Source organism: Pagrus major, chromosome 9, assembly GCF_040436345.1.
Source record: "Pagrus major chromosome 9, Pma_NU_1.0".
NCBI classification, from domain to species: domain Eukaryota; kingdom Metazoa; phylum Chordata; class Actinopteri; order Spariformes; family Sparidae; genus Pagrus; species Pagrus major.
The window spans coordinates 17,671,088-17,683,470 of record NC_133223.1 but is presented as its reverse complement, the minus strand read 5'-3'; the positions used below and the strand labels follow the sequence as shown (position 1 = coordinate 17,683,470).

Genomic DNA, 12,383 nt, shown 5'->3' with positions numbered 1-12,383 from the left:
GGAGCATTTAGCCGCTTAAGAGCCACATATTTCCCTCGGAGACCAAAAGCAGAAAGAGGGTGAATATTTGACTTACAATCACCAGGTGACAAGAGATATGAGTCCAAATCGAGTGTTCATCAACTGTGACACATCCATTGGTTTATGGACTATTGTTGTGAACCCTTGAGTTTGGCATTATCATCTTAGTATACTGGAGCCAGACAAGAGGGTGGAGCTGGGGAGCTTATGTATTGCTATGCCTCTATCCTGACTGACGGTTGCTGTGGTAGCGACTTGTCAATCACAAGGTAGCGACGGCCTAAAGCATACCCAGCTTTATTATCTATTTTACCATAATTCATTAAATGAACATCATGTGGTATTGAAGAAAACCTGAAATTAGTGATTGAGACCATTAAAGGGGCAATATGCGAGAATTTTAGTTGAAAATGTAAAAAAAATAACAAAGATTATTAAGAATGTGAAGAAATAGCAGTTTTGATGTTATGATTAGCATGTCTAAAGCTCCTGTGCTTCAGTGTAAACACAAACACTCCCCAGGTCCCTGAGCTCCCAGTCCAATCCACCAGCTGCATGGCTAACTGAGCTAACTAGCTAACGACAGCTACAGTTAGCACCAGTAGGCGGTTGAACTGGTGATATACTGCCACCTACTTGTTTTGAGTATGAAGTTGACAGGCGGACAATTCTTACATGTTGCACCTTTAACTCATTAGGAAACTGTTTACTGAGGTAATAAATCAGGTGAGAAGTAGGGTCATTTTCTCATAAGCTTACATACAATCAGACTTCTTTACGAAACCAGCTGTCTGTTAGAAAGAATGCACTTCCACGTTGGCTTCACTTTTCAGACCCGAAAGACCCGTCCATATTTTACACAGTTGATGCTCAGATGAAAGACAATGTTGTTCCATATCTGCAAATTCTATAAAATAGCAGATGTTTGCGAACATGCTGTGTGTACAGCTTGTTTCTGCTGCCCCCAAGTGGCCAAAAAAAAATGTTAATGCAGCTTTAACGCACAATTTGATGTAATTATTTATTATGGCAATTCAGATGACTCATTAAGCACTTAATTTCTCAGAGTAAGGTTTAATAAATTAAACTGATCATGCACAATTTTTGTACAAAAACATTACAATAAAAAATTAAATCCACAAATAATGCTGTTTGTAACACAATAAAAATGTTAAGGTCAGGCAAATGCACCAGTGTGTACGCATTAACAGGAAAGGCTCATTCAACTACGTCAGGTTACATAAAAACAGTTGAGGAGATAAAAAAATACAGCATCATAAAAATTACCCCAGAAAAATCAGTAGCTTATTTTTACATCCAGCTATACAATGTTTCACAGAAAAAAAACTGCGCAGCAAGCAGCTGGGAATGTGGACTATTACTAGCACAGTACAGACAAAAGCAAAATCACAGCGCTACACGATCTGAACACATGCTGGGTTACGACTACAAAGCAACAAAGACCTCGCACCATGCATGCTGGTCTGTCAGCTTCTGGAAATCCCCCGACAAAAATGGGGAGACATGGAGTAAAGTTTCACCATCCACACCCGAAACAGGGGAGGACAGAGGTTAGGTCAGTACTAGTCCATACAAAATGTATCAGTCATTGTAATACAAACAATCATTCAGGTCTTTACACAAAGAATGATTAGATAGCTGTTCTATAAAAGTCCTGATCTGTGTTTAGAAGAGCACATCTTCATTTTTAATGAGCACCTCCACCACCTGTCTCTGGTAGCGGATGTCATTGAGTGCTGTTACGGCATCCAGGTCCGGTGCGCGCATCAGGGTGGGCCCGAAAACGATGGCCAGGTTCTCTGCGTTCATCAGGTTGAATTTCTCATTCTGTGTCACCCTGAAAACATACATTAAAGTTAAAAAAAATAGACTGATTTTGGACAAAAACAGAAATTCAGGGACTGTATGAAAATGACTAGGGTGGGGAGTGGGCCTGAACATTATGTTTTTTTTTTTAAAAAAGCAAGCTCCTCAAAACATTTTATTTCTCTATAGTTCTCTATTCTGCCACTGAGTAAAGTGAAGGTGGGAGTTACAAGAGGATTGTGACAAATGACGTTCTCTCTGGAAAGATAACATGAATCACTAAAAGTTCCCCTTTTCTGAAACCCCTCCCTCCTGATAATTTAACTCATGCAGAGTTCGACTCACCTTTTTAAGTGCGCCATTAGGTAACTCAAAGTTTCACTGTGTGATGGCGGCAGCAGAGCGAGAGCCTCGCGGAAAGCTTCCAGCTTCTTCTCTGGGTCTGTGAGCTCTGAACAGAAAGAGAGAGGAGTGCTGCTGTTAGAGTGACCGCAATACACTCTCTGACCTCAGAGGACACAATCAATGTTTCCTGTGGGGCAATAAAAGCCATTTGTCTCTGAGAGGATGTTCGAGGTTGCTTGAGATGGCAAGAAACATTGTGAATGTGTTCTAGACTGTATGGTTTGGGTTTTCAAATTATATGTTTACAATTCAATTGAGGACTTATTGGACATACCATTCAAGCTGCATCAGGCTGCATTTGTATTGTTCTGTTTTAACTATAACAGAGGAAAGTTAGCAAGGAATGTCGTCCTCTTTCCCCCAATAACAACCTTAACATTTGTTTAACAGTAACGGACAGAATAACAACCTCACAAACTACAGACTCAAGAACGTATACATATTTATATTTATGAGCCCAGCCACTCAAATATTAGCATTTGTTGGAGGTTATTGAACTGGATTCCATCAAATGCAGGTGTTTCTGTTCTTTTGTCCACCCTCTTTAGGCCAATATACTACAGCTGACAACTCTTACGTGCTCCCAGAAAATATTTTTTCAAATCAACCAAAGTGACCACATGAAGTAAAAGACATAAAGGGTAACTTCATGATTAATATAAAGTAATGGTAAGGCAACCATGTGGTAATCAGGTAGTACACCTAGTATACTCAGTGTGATGTATCACTTTGGATGGCTGCAGGCTCAAAAAGAGTAACTAATGATTAAGTAATGAGTAATGAATGAGTTGTTGCTAGTTTAACAATTAATCGGGAAGAAAGTAGTTGTTATTTTGATTCACAGTTACTTATGAACTAATCATCACCTAATTACGGTGGCCCTGAGGCTCAAAACACAACAATACTTCAGAAAACACAACTTTTCTGACCACATGACATTGAACTGCTGCGAGGTACTTGGGTTCTGTCCAATCACAAGCACAAAGTGCTGTCCCAACTCTTCTGTGATCTGAAAAGTTGTTGTGTTTTCTGAAATGCCGTTACCTTTTCTGAGACGTTGTTGTATTTTGACAATCATGGCCATCGTACCTAATGATTCATTAATAGAGTATCTCCAAGTTTGTTCTTAACTAGTTTTTAAGTATCTGTGAACTGTTCATCAAGGATTCATTAATTATTACATCGCTCCTCACTTGTTCCTTGGTAACTACTCACATTTTTGTGCTCTGAATTGTAAAGTGTTAACACATGGAGCTCAGTAGTGGATGCTGACTCCAGCAAAATGGAACTGAAACAGGTGTGTTTGTGACTAATTTGTCTAGCTGTGACTTACTTGCAGCCTCGATGAACCTTGGGTAAGCATCGTATGAGATGACGGGAACAGGCAAATCCCTTAGGTACAGTTTCAGTGCACCCGTAATGATATTGATGTCTTCATAGGCATTCCCTGAGATGTCTGTCTTCTCGCCATCTGTGAGGATGTGTGATGGAATAAGAGAGACAAGAAGAAGATGAGAAGGAGAGTTTTCACACTGTAGAAATGGCAGACATCAGCACTTGCACATCACCGTGTGAATTGAGGAATGAAGAGATGGTGTTACTTCTCCCGCTCTGTATTTCGCAAAGTAGCTGCTATCATCCGCCTGGCCTGTTTTATTCTGACTTTCCTTCAGTTATGCATGCTTTCCAGAGAAGCCATGGCCTACTTGTGCTGGCAGACTGAACATCACAGTGCTGTGAGCTGGAATGACACTCTGTCATGGATGATCTCCCACATGCGGATCTAGCTAAGAGTTTAGCCCACCACTGCAGGCTTTTTCTTATAGTTAAAATTCACACTGCACTGGGCCAAGACAGGCTCATTCTCACTAAGTCTACTACTGAATCCCAACACAGTGGAGGAGTCTTTTTTTAAGGCTATGTTTAAGGCAGTGAGAGTACATCCATGGTTTGTATCCCCTGAGGTCCCCCCCTGTCTGTCCACACTGTGAAACCCTGCGTGTGAGGGACATGTCAGGATCTGCACTCCCAGATGGACAGTAATCCTTCACAAATGTGTCACTTTCTCATTAATCTGAAATGTTCTAGGGGTCTTATGTAAACGTATGTAAGCCTGCAATGTCAATAGTCATTTTGTTAGCTGACAGAAATCTAGAACACAGTTAAACCAAAGAAACACACACCTTTGTCAAACGCCATCTTGACTTCTTCCACTGAATCACTGAATCCAGATATTCTGTAGAGGCCCTCAGACTTGAGTCCTTGAGGAACAAACATGAAATAAACATCCTTTCAGACACTGTCAAGGCTGTCATCAGTAATGTAGAAAAATTCACCTGCATGGTTCGCCTTGGGTAATTTAGGAAATGCCATTAAGCACTCTTAAATATGCATAAGAAATTAAGGATAAAATGTCCACAATGTCACACAATGGAACAACATGGGCAGATGCGAATAGTTTTCTGCATCACTGGGCAAAATAATAAAGACATAAATCAAACTTAGCTTCAGACATATATTAGAGGGCAGACAAAGAGGGAGCAATGAGTTTCCTACATAGCTGAATGATTTAACTGAAATGCAATCAAGTAAGGCAGCAGGAAACGAAGTAATGTATTCCTCATTACACGTTTACAATTACCAGCACACTCATCACTCCTCTCAGTCATCCCCCCGCCCAAAAAACATTAACTCAGTTAGTAATGTAATCAGACTTTTAACACTTCAGACTGAAGAGAATTGGTTGTTGATAGCTTACCATAAAATTAAAAGGAAAGCTGTTTAACAACAAGCATCAGAAATACAAAAGAGGATCCATAAACTCAATTTCAAATGACATTTTAAAGGGATCTAAAATATTATTCTGCATAATATCGACTAAAAATGTTAAAAATTAATTTTGTTAATGTCATAAAATTTTAAGTTACTGCATTTTCTAAATATACTTAATAATACATCATTTCAGAATAACTGTCATCACAACTTGTCCTAAATAATTAATAAATGTCTTTATGGAAGCAAAGCAAGCATTAAGGATTTGGAAATGTATCTATTCATGAAATGTGATCATTACTTAATACTAAGTATTTAGTGCGTTGAAACACTTAATTTGAAAAATGAAAACAATCCATCTAAATGTGGGTTCGATTTTCCCTTATTGACATTTCCAGAGGGTTGTTTATGCAATTTCTAACCTTGATATTAATCCTTATTTTTTAGGTTTCACGGCAAGATTCAAGTGTCGATTATCCAAGTAGCTCATCTTTGGAAATAACATTTAAGTTGGGTAAAAAAAAATCAAGTTCCTCTAATTGGATTGATTAAATAAATTCAGACCCCAAATGTAAGATAATAATTAAAACTGTAACATTCGGAGCAACATAGATTATCATTCAACCTGAGTTTAGTCAATCAGATGTCTGTCCCAACAGAAATCAGATTTAGAAGAGTCACTTGAAAAATTCTCAACACTATAATGTTCAATGTAAATTTGTGAACCTGAAAAAATGGCATACATTTTTTTTAATTTCCAAATGACCCTCTGGATTGTTAAAGATAGATTGATATGCCAAACAATTTAACAAAAAAAAACCCAAAAACAATTAATAAGATATATATTTTGGTCGCTCTTTACTTCCATAATTCCTCCTCTTCAGTTTGCAGCATTTCAGTTCAGCTGAAAGCATCTTTACAGCAAATGAAGTTTTATAACTGTTAGGGCTTTAAATTAAGTCAATTAGTATGGAAACTAAACTGCATTTATCACATTTCCAACTGACCTCTTGACTCGATCTCTCGTATGCACATGTCCACCACCATGGGTCGCGCCGTATTATAAGCGTTCACCAGGGTCGTGAGGTCACAGCTGTAGACTTTACGGATGTGTCTCATGTCTGGCTTGCAGTCGTTGGGTACCAGAGACGAGCACTGTTTGTGGACGTTCAGACCACAATCTACAGAGAGAGAGAGAGGGAGAGAGAGACATACAGCAGGTTTAGAGTTTTTATTTGCACTGTAAAATTTATCAACCAGAAAACAAAGACTGAATTATTTCTTGTATTTCAGTTATTCTGAGGTTTTTTTATGTAAATTCACATCAACATCATGTCCATTTGGCTTTGGTTGGCTGGTTTCATGTGTGTGTTTTGGCTTGCAGAACAGCGTTAATTCCCTTGATCAATATTTACCCCCTAAATGTCACGAGACCACTGGAGAGCTCCTCTCTCCCTCTCTCCCTCTCTCCCTCTCTCCCTCTCTCCATCTCTACCACACATGGCATTGGAGTCACCTTGAGCAGTGGATAAATCCAAAGTCACCTCTAAAGGCCCATTTATTAATTAAAAGAAACAGCAATAAACCACAAGACAGGACATTAATCTATGAAATGTTCGTATCTTTCTAAATATTTGTATGAAAAGACTTCATAGCACAGGTGAAATGTAGTTGATTCTTGGTAAATGTGAGGAAATTCTCTTTCTGATGTTTTTTCTAATATCCTGTTGCCTCAGTGGGGGTCCAAATAGCATATTAGTCATGATGTCAGTGTAAGTATCCCACATAGCGTTCAGGATGTGGGCCTGAGGCACAGCTGTTTAGGGCAGGATTCACCTTGTCGGGAACAGAGGAGCCCGTGGAGAGCAGCTGCAGAGAGAGAGACTGCAGCTCTGCTTTGTAACAGAGACGCATGGAGGGAATAAGAGGAACACTGGAAACGCTGTGGCCTGGAGGAGGGATAGCCAGCGCTGCTGCTGCGTGCTCTATTCTTCTCCAAATCCAAGCTCTCACACAATGGCTGTGGAAGCAGCGATTGAGGCGCTGCGGGCTACACTAGACCTAGTTTCCCAGACTAAAATGGGGCAGCTCTTCAAGCTCTTAGATCTTTTGAGCTGTCTCCAAGTTCTGAAAGGGTTTTTTTTTGGCAAATGCCGTGTGCTTTTTGATTCCAAAAACATAAAAAAATAACCGTATGATCCCTCTGAAGAATTACTTTTTAATTTTGAATACAATAACCCTCTGAAAGCTAAGAATCGACGCTTCTGCAGGACCTCAGACAATATTTAGATTAATATGGGTCCCTGGAGAAATTCACCCAGGCTGCATTTATAAGCATTGGTGCAGAAATGTAATTACCTTAAGAGATGATTCTCTTAAGGATATGAGACAGGCAGTATAAAAGAGGAGGGCCTGTCATCAGACACAAATCTGCACAGCTCCTGTTGTCCATGTTAGCACACTGATGGCCCTGACTCCTATAGGTGGGGCGGGTAAAGGCTGAGGCAGGGGCCCGAGGGACACCAGGAGACAGGAGGTGCTGCTTTACTGCACCGTCAGCTCTGTCTCTGTTGCTATGGTGGGGAGGCTGCAGCTCAGTGGTGGCTAAAGGGCTCTGAGAAGAGGTTTAATGGAGGCTGGATGCTAATTTCTAATCAGCACATTATCAGCGTGTCTACCAGCACCAAAAGCAGAGTTATGACCAGATAAAACCGGTCCCTTTCTAAAAGAGCTAAAACCCAAAAACACCACTTGTATTTGTCAGATTCTTTGGTTTTTCTACCAACTGTTTAAGTTAAATAGGGGTTGAGCTGCTTGACCCAGCTCTTTGGTTGAAGCCGCTGAATTTTAATGTGTGTGGAAAAGGGAGCTCCTTCCCCACGCTCCAAGCTCTGCTCCTCATTAAAGAGACATGCCAGCTTTGTTTTCCTTCATGGGCATGATGGGATGAGGCTGGGGGGGCGTACTCTGATGAGGAAATGTGGCACAACAAGCACAAGCAAGGGGCTGGCTTCCTGGCACTCAGCCAAAACCAGTTCACACATAGAAAAAGAAAAAAAAGGGGGTGGGAGAACATTTTTTTTGGTATGCAAATTCGAGCATCATGTGAGACTTTGCTGCCCTAGATTCTGGTGGCTGTGGTCGAGTCTGAAGGAATGGCGATAAACTTGTGCGCTTTCCTTTAGATTGTTGTCAGCTTTTCCAAATCAAGACATTAATAATTTACGTGCGAGCTCCCACAGATTTGTGTGACATACTTTGTTGCATCAATAAAATATCAAAGAGACACATCAGACTATATTATGGCACTATTCTGGGATGTGAAACGAAACCTAACAACAGTTGCAGTGAAATAGAAATCTCGGTATTTGACAAGCAAAGGGGCAAAAATAACAGAACCATTTACCTCAATAACAGGTCTGAATGTGAGTATGTTACAGCTCTCACACATAGTAAATTAATATTCATAAAGGACTGAAAATGATTACAGATTGTAGGTGAATATCTTGAAAAAATGTTCATGCTAGGAACAAAATCAACTGAGAAAAATACTAAGAATTGAGCTTTAAACATGATATCTGTCAGCTGCAGTAGTGAGCCTACTGTTGTGTGTTTACTAGGTTATGATGCAGCAAATGTTTATCCAATAAAATCATGGAAGTGGAAACACAGATAGCCTTTGTTACTGTAATGATGTCAACAGGAAATGAAGAGCAACCAAGCCCTGAGCAAAACAATTCTGGTCGTTATTTCCAAAAAGAGAACAAAAAATAAATACTTTTAGATTTTATTAAAGGTGCACTATGTAGTTTTTGGCAAGCGATTCTAACCAGAAGAGAAAGAGCTTCATTGACTGATTTTTTTTTATGCCTAAACAAACTAAATAAACAAACTCTTTGTTTTCATGACTGAATAAATTGAATAAACAAACTGACCTTAAAGGACAACAAATTATATTTGGCGGACCCTGCCACCTTTCTAGTTGAGTGTTCTGGGGACTTTATTTTCCTCTGAGAACAGCTTGTTTATTCAGTTATGGAAAAAAAGAAATATTTCAGAGTTTGTCTTATTACCTCATTAATATTGTAAATACAAAACTACATAGTCCCCCTTCAGACATGATATTTGTCTCCTGCGTGTAGTGAGCCCATTGTTGTATGTTTACTTGGTTATAATGCAGCAAATGTTTATCATATAGGATAAGTGGAAACACAGATAGCCTTTGTTACTATAATGATGTCAACAGGAAGTGAGGAACAACCAAGCCCTGAGCGATTTATTCATTTTAAAAAAGAATAAAAAAATAAATATCTTTGGATCTTATTCATAATCTGTCATCATGATTGGGTCTGAAACCCATTCTTCTGCTCGTTTGAACTGATTCCCCCATTCAGTGAGAAGAAAGTAGGTCAAAAACAAGGTTTAACATAGTGTAAAGTCTAAAGTATCTGTTACATCATGGATACAGAGCCCTCGATCCAATCTATTATACAACCCCTAATCCATAAACCACTGTTGGGACTTTAGATTAAAACTCGATAATCCAGCCCCAGATGTACTAAAAACCAAGTAACCCATATACAGTAATGCTCACTTTGTACAGCATGAACATAACGAGAGGATTCTGTGAAGTGATAGAGCAGTTTATGTAAGGCTGACTAAGACGTAATGAGAACAAGATGTACGGTACCTGCACATTTGACCCCCTGAGCCATCAGTCCCCACATGAAGCTGGCACAGTGTTCACACCAGTGAGGCCCTCGGAAGGTGTGGACCTACAACAGAGAGGAAGACAGTGACACATATTAGTGATGAGGTGCAATGGCAGGACATAGAGGGAACAGCGGGAAGTTTCACTCCATAGACACCCCATCTCCTTCTTTTACCAGCCAGGCTGTAGGGGCTGCCATCCTGAATGAGGCAGAGGAGGAGGATTATCTGTGGGTGGAGGAGGATTGTTGTTCAAACAGACCCTCAAACTGACAATACTGGGGTGGGTGCAGCGGTGACATGGAGCAGGGGAGGCTTTGGCACAGCAGGATGTGTCACTTCACCACAGTGAAGGTGCAAGTTGTCAGGGAAATTTGCTATGGAAACAGTAGAAGGCCACCTTGCTCGTGCAGGAAAATAGAGCCCCCCCATGCTCCACCAGGTAACAACAGCCCAGCCAATCAGAGAGGCCTCTGGGAGAGAGAGGAAGTCACAACTCTCCCTGGTTTCATTAAGTCAGTGGCAGATACAGCTTTTAATGTTTACAGACATATATATATATATATATATATATATATATATATATATATATATATATATATATATATATATATATATATATATATATATATACATATATATTTACAATTAAACATGTGTGTTATCAATTTGTGCTGTTATTGACTCATTTGTTCATTCGTTGTTTTGTCTGTGATAAAAACAGTGTCATGCCTGTTTAAGGAAAAAGTCTAAATGCAGATAACAGATGTATATACTTGGACTAATATGAAAATTTCCCATGTGAATTAAATAAATTCATATAAGCAGGGTTGGGAGGGTTACTTTAAAAATGTATTCCAATACAGTTATTGATTACCTTTTCAAAATGTAGTCAGTAAAGTAATCCAAATATCAAAATATTGCTTCTTCACATAAGGATTCCGTATTCATATATGTGATTTACTATTTTCACATGTGAATTACACACATTCATATATGATTGGCTTCACATGTGGATTAGAATTTTCCACATGTGGAAACAAAACAAGCCACAGGAAATTAGGTGAAATTTGAGTCTTCACATGTGAAATACAATTTTAATATGTTAAAAGACAATAATGTCACATGTGAACTGGAACATTTTCACAAGCAGTTTACTTTTTTGCATTTGAATTCATATGTTCATATGGCTATTTTTCACATGTGGATCACAATTTCTAAATGTGAAAACAAAACAAGACACATGAAATTGTGAGATTGCTTCTTCTCATGAGAATTTAACGTTACTACACAATTTCACATGTGAACTAGACACTTTCACATGTGAATTACATACATTCATATGTGACTGTCTTTTTTAAATGTGGATTAAAATCCACATGTGAAAACAAAACATGGCACATGAAAAAATGTTCCTCTCCATGTGTAATTCTCCATTTTCACATGTTTCCTTCATGTTTACATGTAATTGGCTTTTGTTGCACATGTGGATTAGAATTTCCACATGTTAAAGAGGCTGTGGTCTGAAAATGTGGAGTCAAACTGGAGTTTAACTTGATAAATGTTGTGTTTAACTGTCAGAGTGCTTCATTTGGACAGTTTGAAAATGATGGCCCGGATGAATCATATGTTTTGTGCACTCATACACTAAAATACTAAAAAATATAAATACAATTCTACAAGATCCTTGAGTTGTCAGAGCTTTCAACACATGAACTCTATACTCCTAAAATGTTGAAACACAACACTCAGCAGCACAAAAGAACGAAGCAGCAGAAAGAGATCAGTAAGCATCAGCACTTTGAAAGCCTTGAAGGTAATATTTCACCTGCAGCGCTTCATCCCATTAACCAGCCAAAGTGGGAGAGTGAGCCTGAGCCAAACAGGGTTACACTCCTCCACTGTTTCCCCTCTCCATCGGCCTAATCTCTCCATCTGGTGTTCAAACTAACAGCAGTGCTCCACAGACCACCCAACAGATTTTCTTTTGATAAAGGCTCTCTGGACAGACCAAAACAGCTCTGTTTTTCATCCCCTCTCTCTCACTCCCCCCCTCCTCCTCTTCCTCTTCCCATCTCCCACAAGGGAGGCATGAGAAGCAGCCCTCTGGCCACACATGATGAAATTAAAGCAACGTTTTGGGAGGTGAAACAGCTGAGAAGAGTTTCTTTAAGTCGATTCGAGTCTCACCTTGAAGTTGTGGACTTTCTCAGATCTGGGTGTCCGCTCGTTCTCCTTCAGCGTGGCTCTGCGGACCAGTGAGGTGAGCTGTGAATAGGCGAACAGTTTAAGTGGCTGCCAGAAAGTGGCTGGAGGTTTCTGTGGCCCCATCCTCATCCCAAGAGCTGCCGCCAGAATATCCTCCTGATTGGCCTCCCGCTTGGCCTTTTGCACCAGGGACTTCTCTTCCTTGTGAACATCGTAGGACTCTCTAGATGGCATTCTGGTGCTGCAGACGAAGGAGCAAACCCAGTGGAAAAAGTCCCAAAAAATGAAGGGAAAACTCTTTGATGCTCAGAGCAAGTCTGTATCAAATGATATTACTTGCATTGTCACAATTAGACAGAGACATCACAAAAAAGAAATTGCAATTTTAAATTATATTGAAAAAAAGTCTGGAAGTCACTGAATAGAGTCCACAAGAGGAA

At 39.6% G+C, this 12,383-nt stretch overlaps 1 protein-coding gene across 1 annotated transcript; it reads right to left on the bottom strand.

The window, feature by feature from the left end:
* Positions 1 to 1,707: 1,707 nt before the first annotated feature.
* chn1 (chimerin 1) lies at positions 1,708 to 12,177 on the bottom strand. The gene is made up of 7 exons (XM_073474074.1): positions 11,926 to 12,177; positions 9,716 to 9,800; positions 6,033 to 6,206; positions 4,437 to 4,514; positions 3,587 to 3,724; positions 2,194 to 2,299; positions 1,708 to 1,879 (listed from the first exon to the last, which is right to left on the bottom strand). Exons 1-7 carry the CDS (start codon positions 12,175 to 12,177, stop codon positions 1,708 to 1,710), a joined length of 1,005 nt encoding a protein of 334 aa, XP_073330175.1.
* Positions 12,178 to 12,383: the final 206 nt, after the last annotated feature.